General features: G+C 43.0%; 1 protein-coding gene across 2 annotated transcripts in view; it reads right to left on the bottom strand.

Annotated features, from left to right (window-relative positions):
- The window catches only part of CACNA2D3 (calcium voltage-gated channel auxiliary subunit alpha2delta 3), a 967,057-nt gene that overhangs the window by 308,643 nt on the left and 633,745 nt on the right, over positions 1 to 24,669 (bottom strand). For both annotated transcript variants that reach the window (XM_033210152.1, XM_033210151.1), the window contains exon 12: positions 9,704 to 9,782. In XM_033210152.1, coding sequence (XP_033066043.1) covers positions 9,704 to 9,782 — 79 coding nt within the window. The remainder of the gene's footprint in view (positions 1 to 9,703; positions 9,783 to 24,669) is intronic.

Here is a 24,669-nt window from a genome sequence, read left to right as displayed (position 1 = left end):
CAGTCAGCCAAAGGAAGAGGGATTAAAGATAGTGTCCAGCAAAACAAGGAGTATAAATAAGGACCCAGAATCAGAGAGAATCAGGCCCCTTCTAGGAACTAAAAATAGCTCAGAATGGCTGGAGTTAAGGAGTTGGTAGAGAGAGCGTAGAGACAGGATGACATAAGATGACAGAAATGGGCAGGAAGACTGTCACACAGAACTTGGGAAAGTTTAGCCTTTATCCTGTAGACAGGTAGTCAGGGAAGGATTTCAAGCAGGGGATGGACACAGATTCTTGTTTCCTCCCTGTGCCTCTAAATAAGGATCTTAGGCTCATACCAGCTTCTACTCGCCAAACAAATTAAAGAGACTATGTGTGCCTCTGAGGCCAGCTCCATCTCAGCACTAGCTCCAGAGTTTATAGAATCTCTTAGTGACTAAAACAGGGCTCAGGATAAGGAAATATCAGCCTTTCTGTTGTCCAGAAAGGGTCGGGACGCACCCAGAGGATTTCCAAACAAAGGCCAGCTGGTTTGAATTTGGTGTGCTGACCCCAAACCAGGTTGGGACCATGTGGCTTCTGGGTTCTTGATGACAGCTCTGCATAGTGCTAATTAGAATGCATTGTCACTCCTGCCTGCCCCACCCTCCTGGCCTGGGCCAGAGCCTTTCCCATCCCAGGGGAAACAGGGCCCCAAAGGAATAGGCTGTGAGTTTCTGTCCTAGTTTGAGACCTGGGAGCAGGGCCTATGTTCACCTCTCTCAGCCATCAGGCACCATAGTTAGGGAGACCCATTTGGGATGCTGCTCTAGCAAGGCTCCTACGTGGTTCCTCTTAGAGGCATGGTTGGAAAGGACAGGTTTTAAAAAGGTTTGCCAGAGGACAGGGAACACACCACACCCACAGTTATCATCTCTCCAAGCATGGAGGCTGCACTCAGCATTTGACAAGAAAGAAAATATTTCACCTCTTCTTTAGTAGGCAAATATTGGTCTCTACATAAAGGGTCTTGACACAGAGGACAAGTTAAGAGGGGTGCTACCATGTTGAAGGAGGGGGACACAGCTCAATAGCTCTGGACCTTTAGGATACAGGGATGAGCACTTTACAGTGTCAAACAATTCTGTTTAGGCACCTGTGCTCCTGGGCCCAGACAGCATCTTGTAGGAGTTCTTCTTGGTTGTCTGTATTCACATCTAATCCTCAAAGCCAGCAGTAAACTCCCTGATTTGGGTTTTCCAAAGCAGTGTCAAGGGAAGAAAGATGAATTTAAGGAGGAGGGTGGGAGGGACAGGTCATTAGCATAGAGAAGGAGTTGGGGAAAAACAATCATACATTTGGAAAAGGACAGGACTGAGAAATCATCCCCACTTGGTCTTGCTTATCACAGCCAAGGTTCTGAAAGATTACAGAAAGCTGACTTCTGTCTCCAGAGTGATAGACCCATGGCCAACTGTATACCCGACACCTCTACAGGGATAACTAGCAGGATTCTCAGGCTGAACTCATCCAAAGCCAACTCCTGACTTCCGTTCCCAAATCCATTCCTCTCCCAGTTGGTCATTCCCATCTCAGAAAATGCACCACTGCCCAGAGGGGCCAAAACATAATTATCCTCGATATCCATCCTTTCCTCACCCCACCCTATATGTAATCCACCAGCATGTTCTTCTGATCCTATCTCTAAAATAGATCTAAGCTCACTTCCCAATCTCCACTGCTTCACTACTCCAAGATGCCATCATCTCTCACCCAGAGTCCACAAGAGTCTCCCCACAAATCCCTCTCCTCCTTGTCTAACCTCCTCACAGCCATCAGAGACTGTCTGAAAGGTCGCAGCAGATCATCATCTTCCTGGTTGAAATCCTACAATAGCTTCTATTTAGAGTTAAAATAAAATCCAGATGTCTTACCCTGACCTCCAAGACCCTCCCTGAATTGGCTCCACCTACCTGGGTGACCTCATCCCTGCCGTCTCCCTCTTGCTCACTGTTCAGGCTTGCTGGCCTTCTTTCCCCGCCTCTCACATGCCAACCATGTTCCCCCCTTCAGGGCCTGTGCACTTGCTGCCCTCCGCCTGGGACACCCTTTATCCCATTTTTCAAGTTTGGTTCCTTTTTGTCACTCAGGGATCAGCTCAGAGAGGCCCTCCCTGACATTCCTGTCTGAAGTCACTTCCTCTCCCTTCACCCTGCATCAGTTCCTTCAGAGGACTCATCCATCATTGGATTCTCACTTGCTTATTGTGTTCTCTCTAACTGGAATATCAGCTCCATGAAATGATTCAAAAATCCCCACCTTGTTGAGAGCAGTATTCCCAGAACAGGGAGGGCAGGTATGCCGGAGCCATTAGTAAGGCAGGAACATTCACTGAGGTCTTACTGGGATCCACCTTGCCTTTCTGCATGTGGGCCTCACGATGGCCCAACGCATATGCTCACCGTGTAGGGGAAGAAACACAAACTCAGAGTCAGTAACCTGTCCTGGATGAATTCAAATCCAGGTTCATTTGATTCCAAAGCCTTTGCTCTGAACCACTGAAGACACTGCGTCTTTCGCTGTTGGGAAGGGACAGGAGAGAATCTCTGAGCTCCTGCCCCAGGAGGGTAACTCTAATGGGCTATTTGTGTATTGTAGCTGGGGAACTTTTGAGGATGGGGATGGGGCAATATATGACTGTCCTCTGAGGTTTCAGCAATGAGTAATAACAAAGTGCTACTCAAAGCCCAGTCTATAGTTCCAACTTATACTTCACTATGTAGACCAGGGATGCAGATGTATAAAAACGTAAGAAAAGATAAAATTTTAAAAATAATATTAACAATAACAATGCATGCTGCAAAGCTTATGCACATTTGATTCCAACCCTTAAAATTTAAAATCTTTCTGAGTCTTTTTTTTTTTTTTTAAATGTCTTAGTATAAGTTTTAGTTAACAAATGATTGATAATAGGAAATCGCTATGGGCTGGAATCTGGCTGTAACCATAGACACTTCCCTTGTTTTCCCTCTGTATTCTCTCAGCTGGCCACTTTCCCTTCCCTTTCCCTCTGTTTTTTTCCTGTTAAATTCTAGGTCTTGAATGTTTATTCTCTTTTTTAATGTGCTTTTTCGAACTTCATATATCATGTAAGAAAACAGAATCAGCAATCATTCGGTAATTACCAAGGAGCAATTAATGCTGAAATTAGCCACCTATTACAAATGGTCTGCTCATTTTTCTCTATAACATCAATTTATTTACCTTATTCCCTTGCAGAGCTCCTTCTGTGAACTCTGGGTTACAAATACTGCATGTGATAAACCATATGCAGTGCAGTGCTTTGTGTTTCTGAGATATTACCACCCTTCCTTGGGGATTTTTAGAGTCTTTTGCCTCAAAGCTGCCTGAGCACAAGAAGCTCCTGTGGTGAATCATTAAATACTCCACTTTGCAATGACCAGATCTGAGGGTACCAGGAGTCTGTCCTTGGAGGGCACATCCTAGCTGTCTACCTCATATAGTGAGGTCTTCCTTCCATCTTTGGATGATGGTTGTAGCTTCCTTTGAGTCCTTTGAGTCTTTGAGTCTTTCTAAAGACTCTTCCCACCTTAAGCAAGGCAGGCTGAAAACCTCAGAGCCAGTACCAAAATTTCAGTCTTCAGAGGGTGCCGAGGTAAGAGTGAGATTTAGGAGGGCAGTGAAGGTGATGCTGTGGCTTCCCTGGTTTGCATTCCCTATGAGCAACAGTGTTCTCGGAAGACGCTCCCAATACTGTGTTCTGTTTCATCTTCCTCCTCCTCCCTGTCAAGATCACACACTACTGAAAAAAAACACTTATTTCTATAGAAAAATGTATAATTTATAAACAGCTTCCTACCTCCCTGTCTTCTTTGACTTCACAAAAAACAAGCAAGAGGCCTGTTGAGTGCTGAGAGCAGAAGAGCCCATATTCATGGTATTGGAGAGAATGGATATCAAGGGCAAGGAGCCTAATGGCCTTGGTGGGAGAACTGCACTCCTGAGCAGAGCTCTCAAAATCAGCTTCAGCCTCAGAGTAAGGGACATATCTTTTCTTTTGTGACTATGACTACATTTTAATTTCTAACTCCAAGTTAAAAATAAAAGAGAAAGAAGAAAATAATCTAAAGGTACACTCTGGGGAAATAGGAATGCTGTCTCTTTCCTATAGCTCTGTGGCTACACCCATCACACTTTGCTGTGGTTTCTCCTGGTCTCATCTTATCTACAGCCGTAATGTCCTCAACTCTGAAACATCAGGACCTGAACCATACCACTGTGCAAGCTGAAGCAGTGCCATTTCCAGCACATACAGGCTGGGCATAAATCCCAGCTCTGGCCTTTGTTAATTATGGCACATTGAAGTACTTTCTCACCCTCTAGTTTTCTTTTCCTAGATTACCTCAAATGAAGAGAGATATGTAAGAGTTCTCTATGAATCACAGCTTTCTCCTCTCCAAAGAGAAGCAGCCTCACCTCTGGTGAAAAGTTCAGGCTGGGGCTTTGGATCACCTGGGTCTGAATCCTAGCTCTACCGCCTGCTGGCTGGTAAATTGGAACAAGATGCTAGTCTCGCTCAGCCTTAGTTTCCTTCTCTGTAGACAAAAATAATGATAACAGTACCTCAAGAGCCTTTGGCAGGATCAAAAGAGGTAATGCACAGATATATTCTTTTCTATGCCTGGCACTTAGTGAGCAGCCTGCCATTCTTAGTTGCTGTTTTACAATAACAGCAAGCATCACCATCTTCATCGCCACTCAAAATCTTTGATTCTAAGGAATGTGTGTAACAAACTATGAAAAGGTTTTTAAATAGCTGCTGTTTGTGCCTTCCTTCACCTGTCTTGAAATAGCAAAGTATTTTAATTGTCACTTTTCTCCTGCCCCCGCCTATGACCATTCCGGCCTCATAAATGTGAAGCTATCTTGGGGGACACTACATGTGGAAAGATATAATGAGATTAAGAATCTTTTTATTGAAAAAAGATTGGGAGCTGGACCTTCCAGGAAGTCTCAAGCCACCAGTTTTCTTTCAAGTAAGGAGAGAATGACCTTTAGCCCACAGGAAAGGGGTAAGCTAAGCAGACGACAACACATGTGGCATTTCCATTGGACCTGACGATGACTGATCGGTTGAGAACCCAAACATGGAGGCCCTTCTTTATTTGCACAGCTGGAAAACACTCCATTAACTATGATTTTTGAAGGAGAATCAGCCAGTGCTTATTTAAAATCTTGGCATACTGAATGTTAGAGAAGGTCACCATGGCTTTGTGAAATATCTGAGCTAGTCAGTAGTCGGCCCTCTTTTCTGTGTTCCAGTTCACTTGTTTTTGAAATAGTGTGAACACAGAACTTTAAATTCCACCAGCCATTCTACAGTGGCAATGATTGTTTTAATGTATTTAAAATGGCTTGCTGCTTTGTCTCATTAGGGTTGGTTCCCTCAAGACAGGACCTACTTATGCATAAAATGAAATAAACTCACAAGCTCCAGGCCTCCCTGGATTTTGCTGGTAGACTGGAGGAGGCAGAGAACTATTGCAAGGGGGGTATGAATGTCCCCAGACATTTGTTTCCAGAGGAAACTGCCTGAGATCTGCTGGCTAAGAACTGTCTCCATGGCTACCAGACTCCCAAGGAAGAAGTCCTGCACTGATAGCAGGTCCTCGACCACTAACTCAGGAACAATGTGAGAGCCCTCATGATTCTTGCTCCCTCCCAGGGTCATTCTGTGGTCAGGCCCAGTGGGTTAGTTCTGCTCCTTGGACTCTCCTTGGGTCTGCTCTGGTCCCTGAATGCTAATGCTTCATTTCACTGCAGAACTTGGCCGAGTCAGGTTGAAAATATGTAAGGGGGCCCTCTGGACCTCATGACACTTGAGATGAAAAATGTTATGCTGCCTCCATACTATAACAATCTGAGACTATAAACAATGATTTAATTAATGACCATAGAAGAATACTTGCTCACCGATGTTACGTGGTCCAAAACCCCTTAACTGACGCAACGTGAAGCCAATGTTTATATGGGCACAGATGACTGGAATATCACATTTTGATGGCATTGCTACTTTGAAGAGCGGCAAACAGTGACATTCCCAAGGCTCTTTACATAGAAGCAGAATGAGGAAGATGAAACTATCGAGAGGCGCTAACTCTGATAGCAAGGGAAATAACTGGATGTGGACAGGAAGGGAAGGAGAATTATCATGGAATCCACAGCCTGTCCAGCCAAGCAGCTACTATTACCTCCTTGGATTTTCTGCATTGCTGTACTCATAACTTGTAAATCCTAAAGGCTATATTCTATAGCCGGGCCGTAAAATACTCTGAGTTGACTAAACTGTCTTCAAAAGGATGCCTCAAAGACTCTTATAAACAATGACTAAAACTAAATTATGGTGTAATATTAGTTGATTAAGACAAGACTTCAATTTGAGTAATTTTCATCAGCTGGACACAGACAGTGGTAAAAACAATAACCCATGACTAAATGCATACTAGCTGATGGAAGAATTGGAATCTGATGTGGCAAGAAATAACAGGAAATTTAAAAAAAAAAATTAAAAAATGGAAAGAAACTTTTTTCAAGACCACAGAATAAAGGAAAAAATGGGAAAAGTATAGCTAACTCAAGGTTTTTAAATGTCAACAAAGTTCCAAAACCAATTTCAAGAAAGGCCTCTTCACTCAGAGGAAATCTGGGATCTACTCGGCCTCCATCTCCTCTGCCTGTGTTCTTCCTATAGTTCTCCCTGAAATGAGGCCAAAACTATAACTCTGAGACAAGTAGAATTATTGACACCTTTTAGTGAAGCAAGCCAGACAATGAAGGAAAACAATTGTAGAATGTGTTATTTTAGAGCTTCAAGGATATGTTAAAAACTTCCATGCAGCCCTTCCTTTTTTAGATGAGGAAATTGAGCCTTGCTTAAAAGACTGTTCAACTAGAAGCAGATAATTAAAGAAAATGCCAAGCAAAGGGAAAGATGGGTGCAGGTTTAAGAGCCTGCCTGTTCACCTATTCTTAGGGAACTTTCCCACACTTCCATCCACAGTGCTGAGTCCCCCAGAGCACTTATGTCTCCATGGGCTTCCTCTGCCCACACCCAATTCAGCAGGGAGAAAGAACTGGCCCAAGCTGGGTACCATAATCTCTTCACAGGGGTGAGAGGGTGAGGGAGGACATGAAATTAGACTTTAGATTTGCTAGTCAGCCTCGAATGGAAAAGATATACATTCTCCTTTCTTATATTGTGCCTTGCCCACAGTATTGTTGTGTGGATGGATGGGCATACATAGTATGGGGTGGCCATTCCTGGCTATATGCATGCCATAGTAGGGAAGGTCTACCTACAGAGAAGTAAGAATGCCATGGACATGTCAGAAGAAACTGAGAAGGACTAGAAAAACAAAAACATGTCTTCCTTCTCCCTTGTGAGACCCAAGCTTCCCTTCCGACCAGGGTTCTGAGTCACTCCCCTCTCTCTCCAAAATGCCCTTTTTTTAATTTCAGGGAACAACTTTGGTGGCTTGCACCTAAAACAACTTTGTCTTAGGTCATGAAAACTGGAGCGAAGACCCACAAACTCCTCGGTCCTCTTTTCTCCACTAAAGTCCAAACACTGGAACTTTTATGAAGCATGGCTTGGGAGACCCATTTAAAGCAGACCACTGAAATCCATCAATCCCAATCTACTGTACAACAGGACCTACCTTCCTTTATTAGGATTTAGAGTCAATCTACTGTGCAACAGGGCCTACCTTCCTTTATTAGGATTTAGAGTCGACTTACCTATTTTTTCAAACATCAAAGGAGCACACACTGTGGTATGAGGTTGGGCTCTGTCAGAGCACCCAAGATGAAATCAGAGTCAAAGGCTGCTCTCGTGGAGCTTGTAACCTCAGAAGGGAGGCAAACAGGACCCAGAGATCAACATAACATGAGAGAATAACTCAGGGTACTTACATACCAGAGACCAAGCTACCAACTTTATTTATATGGCATCATGTCATGCCTACAACATGCTTGAGGAGAAGGTATTGTCACCACCTCTGCTCTGTAGATGACATGACTCAGACCTACCCAGCTAGGTTTGGTAACTTGCATATAGTTGGTGGAGAGTGATTGCTCAATTTGGATACAAGGGGTCTGGACTCTCCCACCTATTAACTTGCTATGCTTTGCCTTCTTGGCTGCTTATAAAATGAAAACAAGGCCTTCACAGACTGGGCAGCCCTATTACTTACTTTCCAGTGCTGTCCCCAAACTATTTGTTTCTGACATGCAACAGGGGATTGGTAATCAATTAACCTTATGAATATAAAAAAGCTAATGATTACTGAGCACTTCTTATGTCCTAGTATTGAACGAGGTACTTAATATGCACCATTTCATTAATATGAATCAAAGGAAGAACTGGATACAAACTTTCAGTTAGACAGAAGGAATGAGTTCAAGAGATATATAATATAACATAGTGACCATAGTTAATAACGATGTGTTATACACTTGAAAGTTGCTAAGAGAATAGATTTTAGGTATTCTCATCACAAATAAATTATAAAGATGTAAGGCAATACATATGTTAATCAGCTTGATGTAATCATTACACAATGTACTTATACTTCAAAACATCATGTTGTATGCCATAAATATAAATAATTTTGTTAGTTAAAAAAATTAAAGGAAGAATTATTATTACCGTTACCATTTTGAGTGTTTGAACATTGAGGCAAGTTAAAGTTGACCAACTTAATTAGTAATATAGGTAAAGTTATGCTATAAGAACATATCAAACTAAAAATCTCAGTGGCTCAACACAAAAGTTTATTTGTTATGAACACTATTTATAATCCAGTGTGGGTTGGCAGAGGCAAGGGGCAGTGAAAGTCATCTGCTCCATGTGTTCACTCAGGGACCCAGGCTAATGAAGGCTGCTGCATCTCGTGACTGTTCTGTCTGGACCATGTACCTTCAGAGTTCACTAGAACAGAAGAGAGTACCAACACCACCACACTAGCTCTCAAATGCTTTAGCCCAGAAATGACTCAGGCTGATTTCACTCACGCCCTATTGGCCAGAACCAGTCTTGAAGTCCCCACCTATATGCAAGAAGGCTGCGAATGATGAGAGAGCATATGGATATTTGATGCACAGTAAATGTCTCTGCCATAGTAATTCTCCCAAGGCTACTCATCTACTAATCAGAAGAATGGAAAGACTTAACCACTCCACTTGACTATGTCCTCAAAATTTGGCACTGGGTGCGGTGGCTCATGCCTGTAATGAGGCCACTTTGGCGGGCAGATCACTTGAGCTCCAGAGTTTGAGACCAGCTTGGCTAACATGGCAAAACCCTGTCTCTACTAAAAATACAAAAATTAATTGGGCATTGTGGGGCACACCTGTAATCACAGCTACTCGGGAGGCTGAGGCACAAGAACCACTTGAACTCGGGGGGCAGAGTCTGAAATGAGCTGAGATCGCGTTACTGCACTCCAGCCTGGGCAACAGAGCAAGACTCTGTCCACAAAAAAATAAAAAACAAAAAACCCCATAATTTGGAAGAAACCATTACAGGTCTATCAGTAATCACTTAGATACACCCAAACTTTATCTTAGAATTATTAGAACTCTCTACTTTCTCATGAATATTCCTAATTCTGCAAAAGTAGGTGGAAGTTATTCAGAGCCAAGCACATTGGGAAGACCCACCTTTGTTGGCACAGGCCATCCACTTTAGATTGTCTGCAAACGCAGCCTCTCGTCCAATGAGGTATGTGAAGATGCGAACCTGAAAGGAAGACAAACGCATGGCTGAGTGGCATTCACTTTTTGCCATCCTGTGCAGATCACATGCATGGCTCACACACATGTGGCTTACCTCTTTAATGCTCCATGCTTCCCATCTGCAGGAACATATTTAAGACATCTGAAGTATAGTCAGCTAAAATTATATTCAAAACTGGGGCCTTTGATCTTTTAAACCATATGGCACTGGTGGTGGCTGTTTTTCGGTGTGCAGATCATGACAGAGAAGAATAACTGGGAATGGGAGACTGGCAGCCTCACGGGCCTGGGCTTGCTCCACACATATGGACAAGTATCATCTAAGTCTGGACCAAATCCCTAACCATTTTCCCCACTCACACAGGAAATGCAGAGTGTGCTCTTCTTGGGAATAAAAATGCCCCTGAAAGACCCTCAACATTTCCCTCCAATGGTGAGGACAGGCTGCAGACACTCTCTTACCATCTGTGGTGTCTGGCATGGTATTAGAAGATAATTAACTGAGATGAGAGACACAGCTTGTGGCCAGGAGACCTATGGGGAATCTTTCTAGTCTTCCTAAGCTTTTGGTTCCTGAAGAGCAAAGAACATATGTAAAACCTTGGCTTTCTTATTTTCTATTGGTTTCTCAACCCTCTCTTATGAGGTCAGAACTCTTTGAAGCAAAGCATGACCTACCTGCCAGATGGTATTTAAGGTTAAATGAAAAAAATATAAGGAATGAAAAGGTTAAAATCCTTTAATTCAATTTAAAATGGTATGTGGGTCAACGCTACACAGTCCAAACAAAACCCTTCTGATGGGCCATGTGCAGCCTGTGGCCACCTCTTTGTGACTGAGGTCAATGAAGACATGGCATTAGATGAATGACACTCATCAGGTGGTATCAAAGGCTTTACCAGGTGATGTCCTTCCAGCTCCTCTAGTCTGGTGGGTCAAGTGCTCCTACTGCTCCTCCCCAGCCTTTGCTACAATTGTGGTTAGCTAGTATTTTGTGTAGCTGCTCTGTGAAGTCAATCTGCTCGCTAGGGTATCCACTTGACGAGGGAAGGAAGGGATGTCTCCTTTACCTGGCTGGGCCCTGATGGAGCACTGCACTTGGAACATCGATACTCAATACATGGAGACATAAAAAGATATAAATGCTTACAGTGGATTGTAAAAATGAATATTCTCTTTTAATTATGCATATCCTCGAATCTGGGCATTATAATTTGAAGGCTAGTTGCGAGGTAATGGTTTCTTCCCAACTTAAAGAGATATGTAAATGCACGTTATTATTATGGAATGTCAGTCTGTGCTCATCTGTGCTTGGTAAGGCCATTATTTATCATAGCTCCTGCAAGGGGGCTTTCTGGGTGGATGGGCAGGCAGACAGACCTCTCTCCAGTCCTCTGGCTCTTCTCCACACCATTCCCATCAGAGTCACATTTGGGAGTGAGGATATGGTTGTTTTGTTTTGTTTTTTTAAATTGGGAGATTCTGGCTTCTCTTGGGGGGAACAGAAAGCAAAGATCCAGTTGGGCACAGTGGCTCACACCTGTAATCCCAGTACTTTGGGAGGCCGAGGTGGGCAGATCATGAGGTCAGGAGATTGAGACCATCTGGCCAACAAGGTGAAATCCCATCTCTACTAAAAATACAAAACAATTAGCTGTGCATGGTGGCATGCATTTGTGGTCCCAGCTATGCAGGAGGCTGAGGCAGGAAAATTGCTTGAACCCTAAGGCAGAGGTTGCAGTGAGCCGAGTTTGCGCCACTGCACTCCAGACTGGTGATAGAGTGAGGCCCCGTCTCAAAAAAAAAAAAAAAAGAAAAGAAAAGCAAAGATCCAGCCTCATATTGCCAAAAGTGATTACCATTGACCCTCCTTCATATAGCTGCACCCCCTGTTCACTTTCTCTGCCTGTCCACTGTCAGCACTTAACTGAGAATCTCTGATTGAGGGGAGAAACTGAGGCCCAGTTAAGTAAAGTGTTTTGCTTAATTTCATCAAAGTTTCATCTCATGAGAGAGGACTTCTCTCAGGATAGCACTGGTATCTGTTTTCAACCTTTGGGAGATGCTGGTTTGGTCAATACAGAAGATCCCAACCAGCTCCAAGGCCCAGAGCCAGCACACACAGAATCCAGGATGAACTAGAATCAAGTCTCTTGAGACCAGACCCATGCTTTCTCATAAATCTTTGTCTTTAATTTCAAATTTAAGCTCTTTAAACTAGACCAATAAAAACTTGTATCCCCACTGGCTCCTTGGCAAGCAAGAAAGCATAAGAGATGCCTCTGTGGAAATGAAGCAATGAGTCTATCTTTATAAACAAAGACCCAACACAGAACAACCCATATTTTTGAGCAAAGGTGGCTGTGAGTACCAGCCTCCTCTGCTGTCTAGATGAAGAACCTTTATATAAACTGAGTTCTCTTGGAGACACAGTTAAAACTCCAGAACAATACTGTGAATCACTAGCGAAACTTCTATAACTCCTCATTTAAAAGAGGGAATCCTATTTGGAAAACCAGTAGGATCACGCCAAACTTCAGATCAGACATGGCTGCTTAAGAATAATTGTGCTAACAATAACCACAATAATGAAAACCATCACCAGGTCCCCTACCTCACCAGCACAGTCCACCATGACCACCACCACCACGGTGGCTGCTACAATCAGCACCAACCCCTGGGTCAGGTAATGTGCTGAGGGGTTTATGGGTATTATATTTGTTTTGTTGGTTTATATGTTATTTTATTGCTTATGAAAGAAAATCAGAACAATGTTCAATATTTCCATTGATTTGTAGTCGTTGGCTCCCAGTACACTGACCTCCTTATCTGAGCAGAAATGGCGTGAAAATGACTTGTTGCATGCCTGCCTACAAAATAAACATAATCAAAGGATGCTGGGTTCACACCCTACATCTCTCACAATAATGCCTTTCAACTGACCACAGAAGAAAAGAGATTTTACTTTAAAGTAGTTTAAAGTAGGAAATATTTTGGAGAGAAATTTAATAATAGCATTTTATATTTGTGTATTTTTTTTACACAGTAATTCCACCCCTAAGCATTTATCTTATAGCTGGAACAACAAATAAAATGCTTACAGGGACTAAGAGACAACAAAAATGACAGAAGTTGTAGAAGAGAGTACTTATTTTCTGGAAGCCCTAGAATTCAGATTTAGACATTTACAAAAATACACAATTAAAAGTACACGGATGTTCACCTTCATTACTTGTAAAGGTCAAAAACTGTTAAATTCTAAGTCTTTCTTGATAGCTGACTGGCTAAAAGTTCATGGTACATTCGTATAGTAGGCTATCCGGCAGCTATGTCCTCATCCATGATGCACTGGTAAAAGTGAAAAGGAAGTTGTGGGTTTTGTGTAGCACAAAATTCTATTTTTTTCTAAAAGTGGCCTCACACTTTTTATTTCATAAATTTTATACCATTTTACAAATAAACTAGCATTGCTTTAATAATTAAAGATCATTTTAAGTGAAAAGAAAGTGACATTGCTATTTCCTGAACAATTCTGTTAGCACACAGGAAGAATAAACGTTGCAGTGAAAATCAAACACAAAAAAGAGATGACATGTGGAAATGACGTCCTGGCCTTGCATATTCCAGTCAGTACTGCCTTACGCTACTACTCATTTAACTGAGTGCAAAACCTCTGTGAACAACAGTCAAATCGCTCCTAATTTCCATTGTTAACAGATTCTATACCCTAATGGATCTTATTTCCAACAACTGGAGTTTCTTCCTTAGGAAGCACCACATAACAAACTTTCAGTGGTCTGCCTTGAGCCCAGCTACTTTTCTGATGCAATGAGTGTGAAGCAGAGCCAGATCTGGGGTGGTCCTGAAGGCCAGGCACATGGCACAGACAACCATGGGAAGGTGCTGTGGCATAGTTCTGTGGCATACACCTGAGCTCTCTGGAAAGCCAGGCTTTCATGCCCATCATCTGCAGGCATGGAGCGCACCACTTTCATTAATGCAGCTCAAAGGCAGGGGTAAAAAGAAGTCTGCATCAGCCTATTTGCTCATTTTGATCTCCCACTTAAGTTTGGATGGTCTTTAAATGTTCTACAAACCAAATTAAGCTTCATAAAACGTTAAGATGTAGACTTTCAAAGTTCAAAGTCACTTACTTTAATCTACTTAGTATAAAATTTCCCCAATGGAACAAAAACAAACTCATCCAGATTTTTCAAAAAAGCAAAAACGCTTTTTACTCACATAGATGCAATCCCCATCAGAAACTGAGAGGGGTACCCTTCTTCTTAACCTCTGGGGAAGATAGATAGTGACTTTGTAAAGATAATGAATCAAATTTTCTCCTTTCTGCAGCCATTAAAATTAGGGGAGGGAAGTGGCTACCAGGAGAGTTATATGGGGCAATTGCACAGACAGAAAATAGGCTGCTGCTGCCTGCAGATCTCCCTTCAATAATGAAGAAAGCCTTGTGCTTCTGAGAGAGTCCAAGAGTAGCAGTTTGTCATCTATCACGTGTAACTCATGAGTGCCTACCACGTGCCAGGGATCATTCTTGGTGCCAAGGCTACCATGGATAAACAAAACAAACTCTGCCCTCAGAGACTTCACATTTTCTTGGGAGGGAAACATAACAAATGGCAAATTCATATAGAATGTTTATGTATTTGTTGGATTAAATGCTGATAAAGAAAATAATGCAAAGTAAGGTTATGGAGAGTGATAGGGGGGCTGCATTTTTAGAAAAGGAAGACAGGAAAGTCTTCCTGATAAGATGATATTTGATCAGAGATCTAGACAAAATGGAGTGGGGGAGAAGGAACAAGCCACATAGCTAATGGGAAAGAGCATTCCAGGTGAAGGGAACAAAAGGTACAAGGTCGCTGTGACAGGGAAGCTCCAGGGATATTGAAGGGGCTTATGTTAATGGAATACAGTCACCTAGCAGAGGTTGCAGGAAATTAACTTGGAAATACAATGGGTGCCACATCACATGGACCCTTGCGAGTCACTTTTTCTTTTTTTTCAGGAGGCACTGAGTGGAAGTCTGACATGAGCTGATACATAATGTAAAAGGATCATTCTGGCTGCAGGGTAGAGCATAGGCCATGAACAGGTTCATGAGCCAAAGGAAAGCATAGGTTCATGAACATGAACTCAACCTGACGGCCCATTCCATTATCCTATGATAATCTTATAATTCTGAATGCCCATGTCCCATCCATAGCCATAGAGAGTAAGGGTAGAAACAGAGGTAGTAAGTAGGAGGCCACTGCAATGTTCCAGGTGAGAGATGACAGTGGCTCTGGCCAGGGCAGTGAGAGTCCTCAGACTTCACAAGGCATCAGTATCACCAGGGGCCTTGAATCACATGTTGAAGTTGGAGTCTTAGCACCCACCCTCCTGAGGTTCAGAATGAAGTAGGCCCAGGGATACACATTTTTTAAAATGCCCATGGTGGGTCTGACACAGGCGGGCTAAGGCCAACACTTTGAAAAAATGCCACCAAGCAGATGAGGTCTAAGTGAGACCAAACATTAAGAAATCACTGGAGCCATTTCCAGGAAAGCTATTCCTACAGTTTACTAAGGATTGAGGCAAAACTTTAAGGAGTTTACAATCTAGTGGGTGGTTAAAAAAAATAGAGAAGCTGGATCAAAATGACATTTTTTAAAAAGCTTGTGTCAACCAAAGAAGGCAGGATCATGAGATATCAGCCGGACTTGGCAAGCAGGATTAGCTAACTACACTTTCCTCTTTCCCCAAGAAAGGGCAGATTTGTATCCTGTTGTCTGTAGCTGCTGAGCTGGGTCTTCACAATCTTTGGAATTACAATAATTCCACTCTTGCTCCCAGATGCAGAGGAAAGGAAGGTTTGGAGACCGAGCACTTATGAGCCTCAAAAAACAGTCTATACTTTTATAGAAAAAAGAAGGTAATCTTTTATTTTAAAAAACATTTAACTATAAATCCATTCCTTTTACCTTTAAAAGCAAGCAATTTATATGAATCATTTATGTCAATGTCATTTGCTATCGAATCTATTCATTACCTATGGATTCCCACATTCATGGGTTCTAAATTTTCATTTAGCTAAGTGGCAGCCTCTGTATTAGGCATGCCTTCCTGTCTCTTCTGCCTTCCTGTCATCTTCCTGTCCTCTCACCTGCTCATGTCCTTTTGGACTCACTGCCCAACTCAGTTATTCCCTTAAATACTTCCAGGATTTCTCAAAATGATGAATGACTTCGCTTTAGAAAGGGGTCTCCTTTATGTTTTAAAGTCAATTTGCAGCTAATGAATATGTTCTTAATCTATATCTTCACAAAAGATATTACTAATGAACTTTCATAGTTATTTGCTCATTTCTGTGATTTCTGGTACAGAGAAGCATTTCTGAATAAAATCTTTAATCTTTAAGAAGAAGATAAGGGTTGGAACCTGATTACTCACATAAATGCTTCATAAATCATTGCCAATATTTATCTTCATGAAAATTCTACAAGAGTAGAGATGGGCTCAGAGAAGGTTGACTCCAAAGGAAACAGTTATATTGAGCAGGCTGTTTTAATCTAGAAGCCATCATGCTCATAATAAAAAAAGAAACATCCTTATCCAGAAGGAAGAGAAAGGCAACCATGGTAACGCTACCCTGAACAAGCAACAAAATGGGATAAATTGAATTAAATTACAAAAGTAATAAAATTTCAACAAACGAATATCATAGATCATTATGAAAAATGGACTGTCACCTTGGGAACGCTCTAAGAGTCTATATAATCTCCTTTTCCCAAGCACGAGTGCCTGATACCTCATGTGTGGAAAAAAAAAAAATTCCAATTCAGAAAAAAAAAATTGTTATTTGTAATCTTCTGGCCAAAGAGATAAAAGTCTAGTTTTATGGCCATGTGTTTTGTCAAGGTGAAGGAGACAGGTGTTTCTTGGCCACCCAGAGACTATGACCTGGAGTTGGTACAATGGAACACAAGAGATTACACACAGCTCCATGGAGCAGTAAGAAGTCAAGCTGCAAACATCCTCAAAGGTGTGTGATGCAATTTATTAGACTGTCCAGCTTCACTGAATTCATTCAGGGGACAGAGTCAGTATATTAACCATGTCTTTGGATTTTCTGTACTATTATTGCTCTGATGTCTGAGGCCTTATAACCTTGGAGGGACGGTCCCTCCTAGGGTTAGCTAATTCCTGGAGATAGTAAGCAACTGGCCTGCAAGTGCATTTCTGATACACAAATCAACCAATCCACAGCCCACGCCTCCAATCACCTACCTCCATCAGGCTCTCACACTCGAGGTCATACCACCTGCCCTAATCACCCCAGGACCAGGTAGCAGACAACTAGGGGCAGCCCTTCTACCCCAGTGCCCACTGAGATGATTGACTACCTAATGCTAAGCCTGGTTGGCCTGCTTTGCCTCTTTCTTCCCATGGAAAACACAATAAAGGCTTCTGCCCTCTAGATCTCTCTCTCTGCCCACTCATCTTGTCTTGGCACTTCCCTGTGTGGGCCTTCATGGTATGGCATGCCTTCTGCTTCTAGGAAACTATGGATACAATATACTTCTTCCTTCATGACAATCATTTCTGTGTCTGTGTACCTTGTTACACCTGACTAAAACAAATTCTAGGTATTCTTAAAACAACCAAGTATTATTTGTTCCAGGTGGGTCCAATGCTGCACTTACTGACTTGCTGATCTTGAGTGAAGTATTTAAACCTACTGAGCTGTACTTGCACCTCCCCCAACGTGGGGATCCTCCACCCACCCACCTCACACTGGTGATCAACAGCAAATGAGACAGTGGAAGCAAGGACAGGTCAGAAGTATCAAATCCCATTCAGTTAGAGTTGCATCCCACTCGCATTTCAGATAACTTGATGCAGTGAAACTAAACAAAGAGAGCCAAGGAAAGCCAAGTCTTCCATCCATAGATACTTCCCTCATCCTGCCCAGAAGTTTGGTTGAAGAGGAGGCTGACTCCTGTGGGTGAAGAATGGGATTTTTCACAGGGGTGGGTTTTGACAAACTATCACTGATGTTTGTCAATACCAAAGATAACAGGGTTGACAGTTTCTAACATAATCAGGAACAGTAGAGCTATAATAACAATTACAACTTTTATAACCCTTGGAGAGTCAAAGGATCCACTGAGAACTTGGCAGGGGCTATAAACCTTCTCCTACCCCTTACTCCCTCCCCGCAAAATCCAAAGGCTATATACTCACAATTTCAGATAAAATTCATGAGGGCTGGGGCATTTCCTCCACCAAAACCCAGATCTGGATTGTCTAGGAACATCTGGCTCCCAGGTTAAGAACCCCTGTCTTATAAATCTCTCGTATTTTGCACTACAAATTCCTCAAAATCAAAATGGTTTCTTTGGGTGATCAAGATGGGCCCTCTTAGTGGATATGCCCACCAAATTGAGAAAGAAGTTCATCTGGTCATTTACATGCCCATTCTGTGACAGTTTTGTGCTGACCAGATATCAGCTATTCATATTCAGATCCAGAAAAGTCATATCAGAAGTGAGTCCTCTACATGGAGGGACATTGTGGAGAAATCAGGAGCCCGGAGACAGAATAGGCATCACTGTGGACCTTGGGTTTTTATGATGAACATCACATCATGAAGCCTTTGCATGACCACATGTAAAGGAGCAGGGATAGAAGGGACAGACAGACAGAACTGAGTCTGTAGAATCCAGCACAGTGCTTGGCACAGGGCCAGCACTCAAACACTTGTTGATTGGCCAACACCATAAAATCCCTGTCTACTGATACTAGGGATCCTGAAAGAAACCTGTCTCCAAGCTTCAGGCTGCTGGACACTACATGGCCTAGGATTTATATGGCTCAGAAGCCCCATTCTGCTTCCCTTGCCCTCCGAAACCCTGAGAGATCAAGTGGTGACAGCCATTTGTTCGTAGGTATGCTCCATCTTTCAAGAAGGACGACAGATTCAATACCATGAACAAAAAGGCAACTAACACATGTAAATCCATCAAGTTAACCAAAAACAGATCAGAAAATTGACTTATGTCAAAGGGGAATAAATTGTTCCACAAATTGGGATGGCGATGGTTATGTTCATAAAACATCATGGGGCTGTGTCACTCTCTAGCTTAAAGCCCTCCAGTGCCATCCCATTGTACTTGGAATACATTCTAAACTCCTAACACCACAGCTAAGATGCCCTGGAAGGTCCAGAAACATGACCAACTCCTTCTGGCTTTCCAGTTTTTCAGTCCACCTCTCCCACTGCCTGGAGTGCCCCTCACCTCCTGGTTGCATGGCTAACCCTCTTTCACCCCAGCTACCCTCATCCTCATCACCCCTTTAGTTTCCTTCATGATACTCAGTATATTCTTAAGTTACATTAATGATTTATTAGTTTACTTATGTTTATTTCTACTTCCAAACCGAAACATAGATGTGAGAGCAGAAGGAGGCACCTGTGCCCAATTCAGTACCTGGCATGGAGTATTCTCAACGAATATTAGTTACCCACATTTTCTATCCTTCTTTTCACAAATTTGGGAAATTAAAGGAAGTCAGCATGGGACATAGTTGAATTTATCAGCATAGAGCTCATTCCTTCATTGCGATCCCATTTTCAATACTTTTCTATTTTTCCAGACTGATCTGTTATCAATCAGTTGAGATTTTACTTTCTCTATGCTCAATTCCCATGATTTCGTTTTCTCCTGAAGCTCAGCGATAACATATGAGGAAATGGAAGTATGAAAAAGGTCTGGTCTTTGTTATTACAGCCTCATAGTCAGGGACCAGAAAAATAGTGTCTTATGCAAGGCCTCCCATGGATGGATGATCAGTATTATAATATTTCTTCTTAGGTGCCTGCCTCTTGATTCTAGATGGAAGCCATGCAAAGATTGAAGCCAACTGTATTTTAAATAACTGCCTGCTTCAGGGATTCCCTAGTGGGGAAAAGATCACATCTTAAAATAGCAATGTGATGGTTGCTATTCCAAGCAGCTTTCAGTGGAAATCTCTCCTTTTCTCTACACTCTGTAAGAGTGGACAGATGGCATCATTTCATGGAAGCCAGAGCTGAGTGGGTGGACAAGTTGGCAGAAAGCAGTGGTTACCAAACAGGGCTAAGAATTGGATACCCCCATATTCAGAATCTGAGTCTTCCCTCAAATGAGCTGTGAGGCCTTGGGGTAAGTTACTTGATTATTTATTTATTTATTATTTTTGAGACACAGTCTTACTCTGCTGCCCAGACTGGAGTGCAGTGGCTCGATCTCAGCTCACTGCAACCTCTGCCTCCCAGGTTCAAGCAATTCTCATGACTCAGCCTCCCAAGTAGCTGGGACTACAGGCATGCACCATCACATTGGCTAATTTTTGTATTTTGAGTAGGGATGGGGTTTTGCCATGTTGGCCAGGCTGGTCTTGAACTCCTGGGCTCAAGAGATCAACTCACCTCGACTTCCCAAAGTACTGGGATTATAGGCATGAGCCACCGCACCCGGCCCCAGTGCTGTTTAAAGTCGAGGCAGACAGACTGCTTGAGCCCACAAGTTTGAGACCAGCCTGGGCAACATGGCAAGACCTCATCTCTACAAAAAATACAAAAATTAGCCAGGTGTGGTGGTGCGCACCTGTAGTCCTAGCTACTTGGGAGACTGAGTTGTCGGGGGCAGCAGTCAAGGTTGCACTGAGCCGAGATCCACTACTGCACTCCAGCCTGGGTGACAGACAGAGACCTTGTCTCCAAAAAAAAAATTAAATAATTAAATAAATTTATATGAAAATACAAAGGAATGAGAATATCCAAAAACTCTCCTTAAAAAAATAGGAACAAGGCAGGATAATTACCTCACTGTCTATCAAGGTTTATTATAAAGTATGGTAATTAAGGCAGTGTGGCTTTAGCGTACAAATACAAAAATCATCCAATGGACCAGCAAAGAAAACTCCAAAGCAGACCAACACATACATGGATCCCTGATTTGCAATGAAGAGGGCATTTCCAGAGCCTGGTAAAAGAACAGTCTTATTTTTTAATTTTTCTTATTTTTTTTTCTTTGGATGGGGTTTCACCATGTTGCCCAGGCTGGTCTTGAACTCTTGAGCTCAAGCTATCCACCCACCTCAGCTTTCCAGGGTGCTGGGATTATAGGCGTTAGCCACCTTGCCCAGCAAGTCACTTGATCTTTGTAAGTCTCATTTTCCTTACTTGTAAATTGGTCAACATCATAGAACCAGAATGATGTTGTTAAATGGCTGTTGTGAAATGGATCAAATAGAGTAAAATGTTTAGGACTTGAGGGGCAGGGGAGGATTAATTCTGCAAAGGAAGAGGGGTCTTCTAAAAGGAGATCTCCAAACATGCTCTTTGCCTAGACCCTAAAGAGAGAAAAATAGAACAGAGAAACAGGGAAAGGTCTGAGTGTGAAGCCTGATGACATGACCTGGGTGTGTCTCTCTAGGCCGTAGAGAAATCTCTTCCTTTAACGCTCTCCCTTCCTGCTATCCACCCCTACCCTGAGTTTGTCTCCCTTTGCCTCCCACTGCGTCTGGATCAGTGAGACCCCGAGGGCCCACATCAGGGTACCCGACCAAGACCCACTTGGTTTTGGGCGCAGCTGGAATCCTCGTGATGTTCTCATTGGGATTTGGGGCCAAAACCCCACAGAAAGAAGCCGCATGCATCTGCACAGTGTCCCCTCTCGTGCCACCCTGGAGAAGCAGCACAGCAGCAGGTTACAGGTCGAGGAGTCAGGAGTTTTGGATTCTGCCCAAATCATTCTCAGACTCATTAAAACCAACAGCTGTTGTGAATTCGAAGCTAGCACAGTTGCCTTTTCCCAAGATTCTTGTCATTTATATTTTCCCAACCCATCCTCCCTGTCACTAGGAATTAGTCCAAAATAGCAGTTTCCCTTGTCACCTCACCTACTGCCTTCTGGGACTTCTGTCAGTAAGAAAAGTCAAGGACTCGTCAGACAACTGCAAGGATATTGCTGAGGACAGTGTTCACTCTGTTTTGCCTCTGATTCTCCAAAAGGCAGACAGGTAGGGACATGGCTCCCTGTGGAAGGGGGAAGGACAGATCAGAATGACTCATGGGTTTTTGGTGATCTGTACAAGCTCACTCTCTGTATACCAACCTCTTGCCCTTCCAGGGGTTCTACCAACCCAAGATCCTCAACTCCCACTATGGAAGCATGCCTCCCTGGCTGAAGACCCTACTGTAGGAAGCTGCCAGTAGGACTTCAGTGAGCAGTAGCCTCAGGTGAATGGGGTGGCAAGGCAAGTCAATGTTCCTGAGAATTTGGGGCAACCATTATTTTCTTTTTGAGAAGCCCCAGGGAAAGTTTATTTCTTACCTTCAGTCAGTATGAGTTGTATTTTATCCAAAGCAATCATTACATCTTAATCTCTCAGACCATGATTTGTACAGCTGTCCTGGTTCCCTCTTTGCATATGCAGACTGGCTCAAGCAGAGGGCTCAAATACCCTATCGGAGACCAGGTATTCTGTGGCTCCCCTGTCTTTGGTGTCCTTTTCTCCTTGCTACTGACAACTGACTTGTGTTACCTTTTCTGTTTTATGTTTCCCATCCACCTACCCTCCCACCTAGCCTTCCATCCATTAAGTATTAACTGTATTAACTGGAAATACCTGCTAGATACTAAACATCCTGCTCCATGCTGGAGGCACAATGGGGAGGAAAAAATCCATATGGTCTCTGTCCTTGTGGAATTTGTAAGCTCTTGAAATACTTTTTATAGAATGGGGAAGACAAAGGAATATGAAGAAAATATATGTATTTCTTTATACATATATAAAACCATATGTAAATAGTTCTGTCATTCCAGAACTGGGTCACTACTGTACCCTCCCCACAAAGAGCTTGGTTTCCCTGAATAGGACATATGCAATCTTGGATTCTATGGCCCCAGCTCCAGTTGATAAGGAGGATCATGTAAATGCAAAGTCATCCTATTCCTTTTCTAAGCATAGTGCACTGGTAAGATGAATATTTGAGGCCAAAAGAATCCCAATGACTTCTCCAACTGTTTGTTCCTAGAAATAACCTTGCAGGCCCTCTCCATGGTTTTTGTTTGTTTGCTTGTTTTTTGAGAAGGACTCTTACTCTATCACCGAGGCTGGAGTGCAGTGGTGCGATCCTGGCTCACTGCAACCTCTGCCTCCCAGGTTCAAGCAATTCTTCTGCCTTGGCCTCCCAAGCAGCTGTGATTACAGGCCCACACCACCATGCCCAGTTAATTTTTATATGTTTACTAGAGATGGAGTTTTGCCACGTTGGCCAGGCTGGTCTCGAAATCTTGACCTCAGGTGATCCACTCGCCTCGGCCTCCCCAAGTGCCTCCATATTCCTTTCTTCCATCTCTGCCAAGTCTTTTTTTCCTATTGAGATGGTCTGTCACTCAGGGTGGAGCGCAGTGGCATGATCTCGGCTCGCTGCAGCCTAAAGCAATCCTCCCATCTCAACTCCCAAGAAGCTGGGACTATAGGCGTGTGCCACCACACATGGCCAATTTTTGTATGTTTTGTAGTGATGAGGTCTTGCCATATTGCCTAGGCTGGTCTTAAACTCCTGGGCTCAAGATAGCCTCCCGCCTTGGCCGCCCAAAGTGTTGGGATTGCACATGTGAGTCACTGTGCCAGCCCCAAGTCTTACATGTAAGAGAAAAGCAAGAAAAGTCAAGAAAAGTTAAGTTAAAAGTAACTGGTCATACAATAATGGGAGAAAAACGCATTGTGACAGATAAGGGCTGAAGAAGGTGGGATCATATGGGATCCTAGATCATTCTTGTCTTCAAAGAGCTTCCTGTCAGTAGAGAAGCTATAAATCCATAGGCAGAACTTACATGGAAATGTACAGGGATGATGGCAAAGGGTGCTCTGCAAGGGAGCAAACAAATCAGGGAAATCCAAACCAAGAGGAACAATGTATTTTAAGAGAGAATAAAGTAAACGGTCTTGAGAGCTGGCCTCTATCTTGTTTCCTCACCCTCATAGTTTTGTTTATTTGCTTGTTTGTTGTTTTTCTAGGGTCAGCATTTTTCATGGGGATCAAGAGAGGAGAAAGATACCATGTGCTGTAACTCAGCTGACTTTTTCAAAATATGTTTCCTTCAGTTGGGAGTCTAGAGACTGGTCAAAGCCAATGGCTCTTGTGGACTGCAGGAAGTTCTGCAATCTTTCATTTTAAACATGGGTTTTTGGGAGACTAGAGCTTTTCCTGAAGAGTAAATTTGAGGACACGTCACCAGTACCCTACCACACTGAAGAGAGGAGCCAGATTATCTGCCACCTGGAAACTCACTCTTCTAGAGCACTGGGCAATTTCTAATGACAGCCAGTGTTAAAAATGGTCCTATTGAACAACACAGAGTGAAGAAATAACTTATTTGGAACCTTCTTGCTAAAATACAATTCTGTGACTTCTATCTCCTCTACTAATTTCTTAGTCCAAGCCACCAATGCCTCTCACTTGGAGAACCAGGTGGAATTCTTACCTGAGCTCTTCCACTGCTATCCTGCCCCAGAGAGAGCTTGTTGTAACGGGAATAAGATAGAGTCCCTCTGGCCGGGCGTGGTGGCTCATACCTGTAATTCCAGCACTTTGGGAGGCTGAGACGGGTGGATCACCTGAGGTCAGGAGTTCAAGACCAGCCTGGCCAACATGGCAAAACCCCACCTCTACTAAAAATACAAACAATTAGCTGAGAGTGGTGGTGCATGCCTATAATCCCAGCTACTCAGGAGGCTGAGGCAAGAGAATCGGTTGAACCCAGGAGGTGGAGGCTGCAGTGAGCTAAGACTGCATCACTGCACTCCAGCCTGGGCAATAGAGTGAGACTCCATTT

The sequence above is a fragment of the Trachypithecus francoisi genome, unplaced genomic scaffold, assembly GCF_009764315.1.
Source record: "Trachypithecus francoisi isolate TF-2019V2 unplaced genomic scaffold, Tfra_2.0 Lachesis_group0, whole genome shotgun sequence".
Classification (NCBI taxonomy): Eukaryota; Metazoa; Chordata; class Mammalia; order Primates; family Cercopithecidae; genus Trachypithecus; species Trachypithecus francoisi.
Note: the sequence above shows the minus strand (reverse complement) of the source record. Positions and strands in the feature narration are given on the sequence as shown.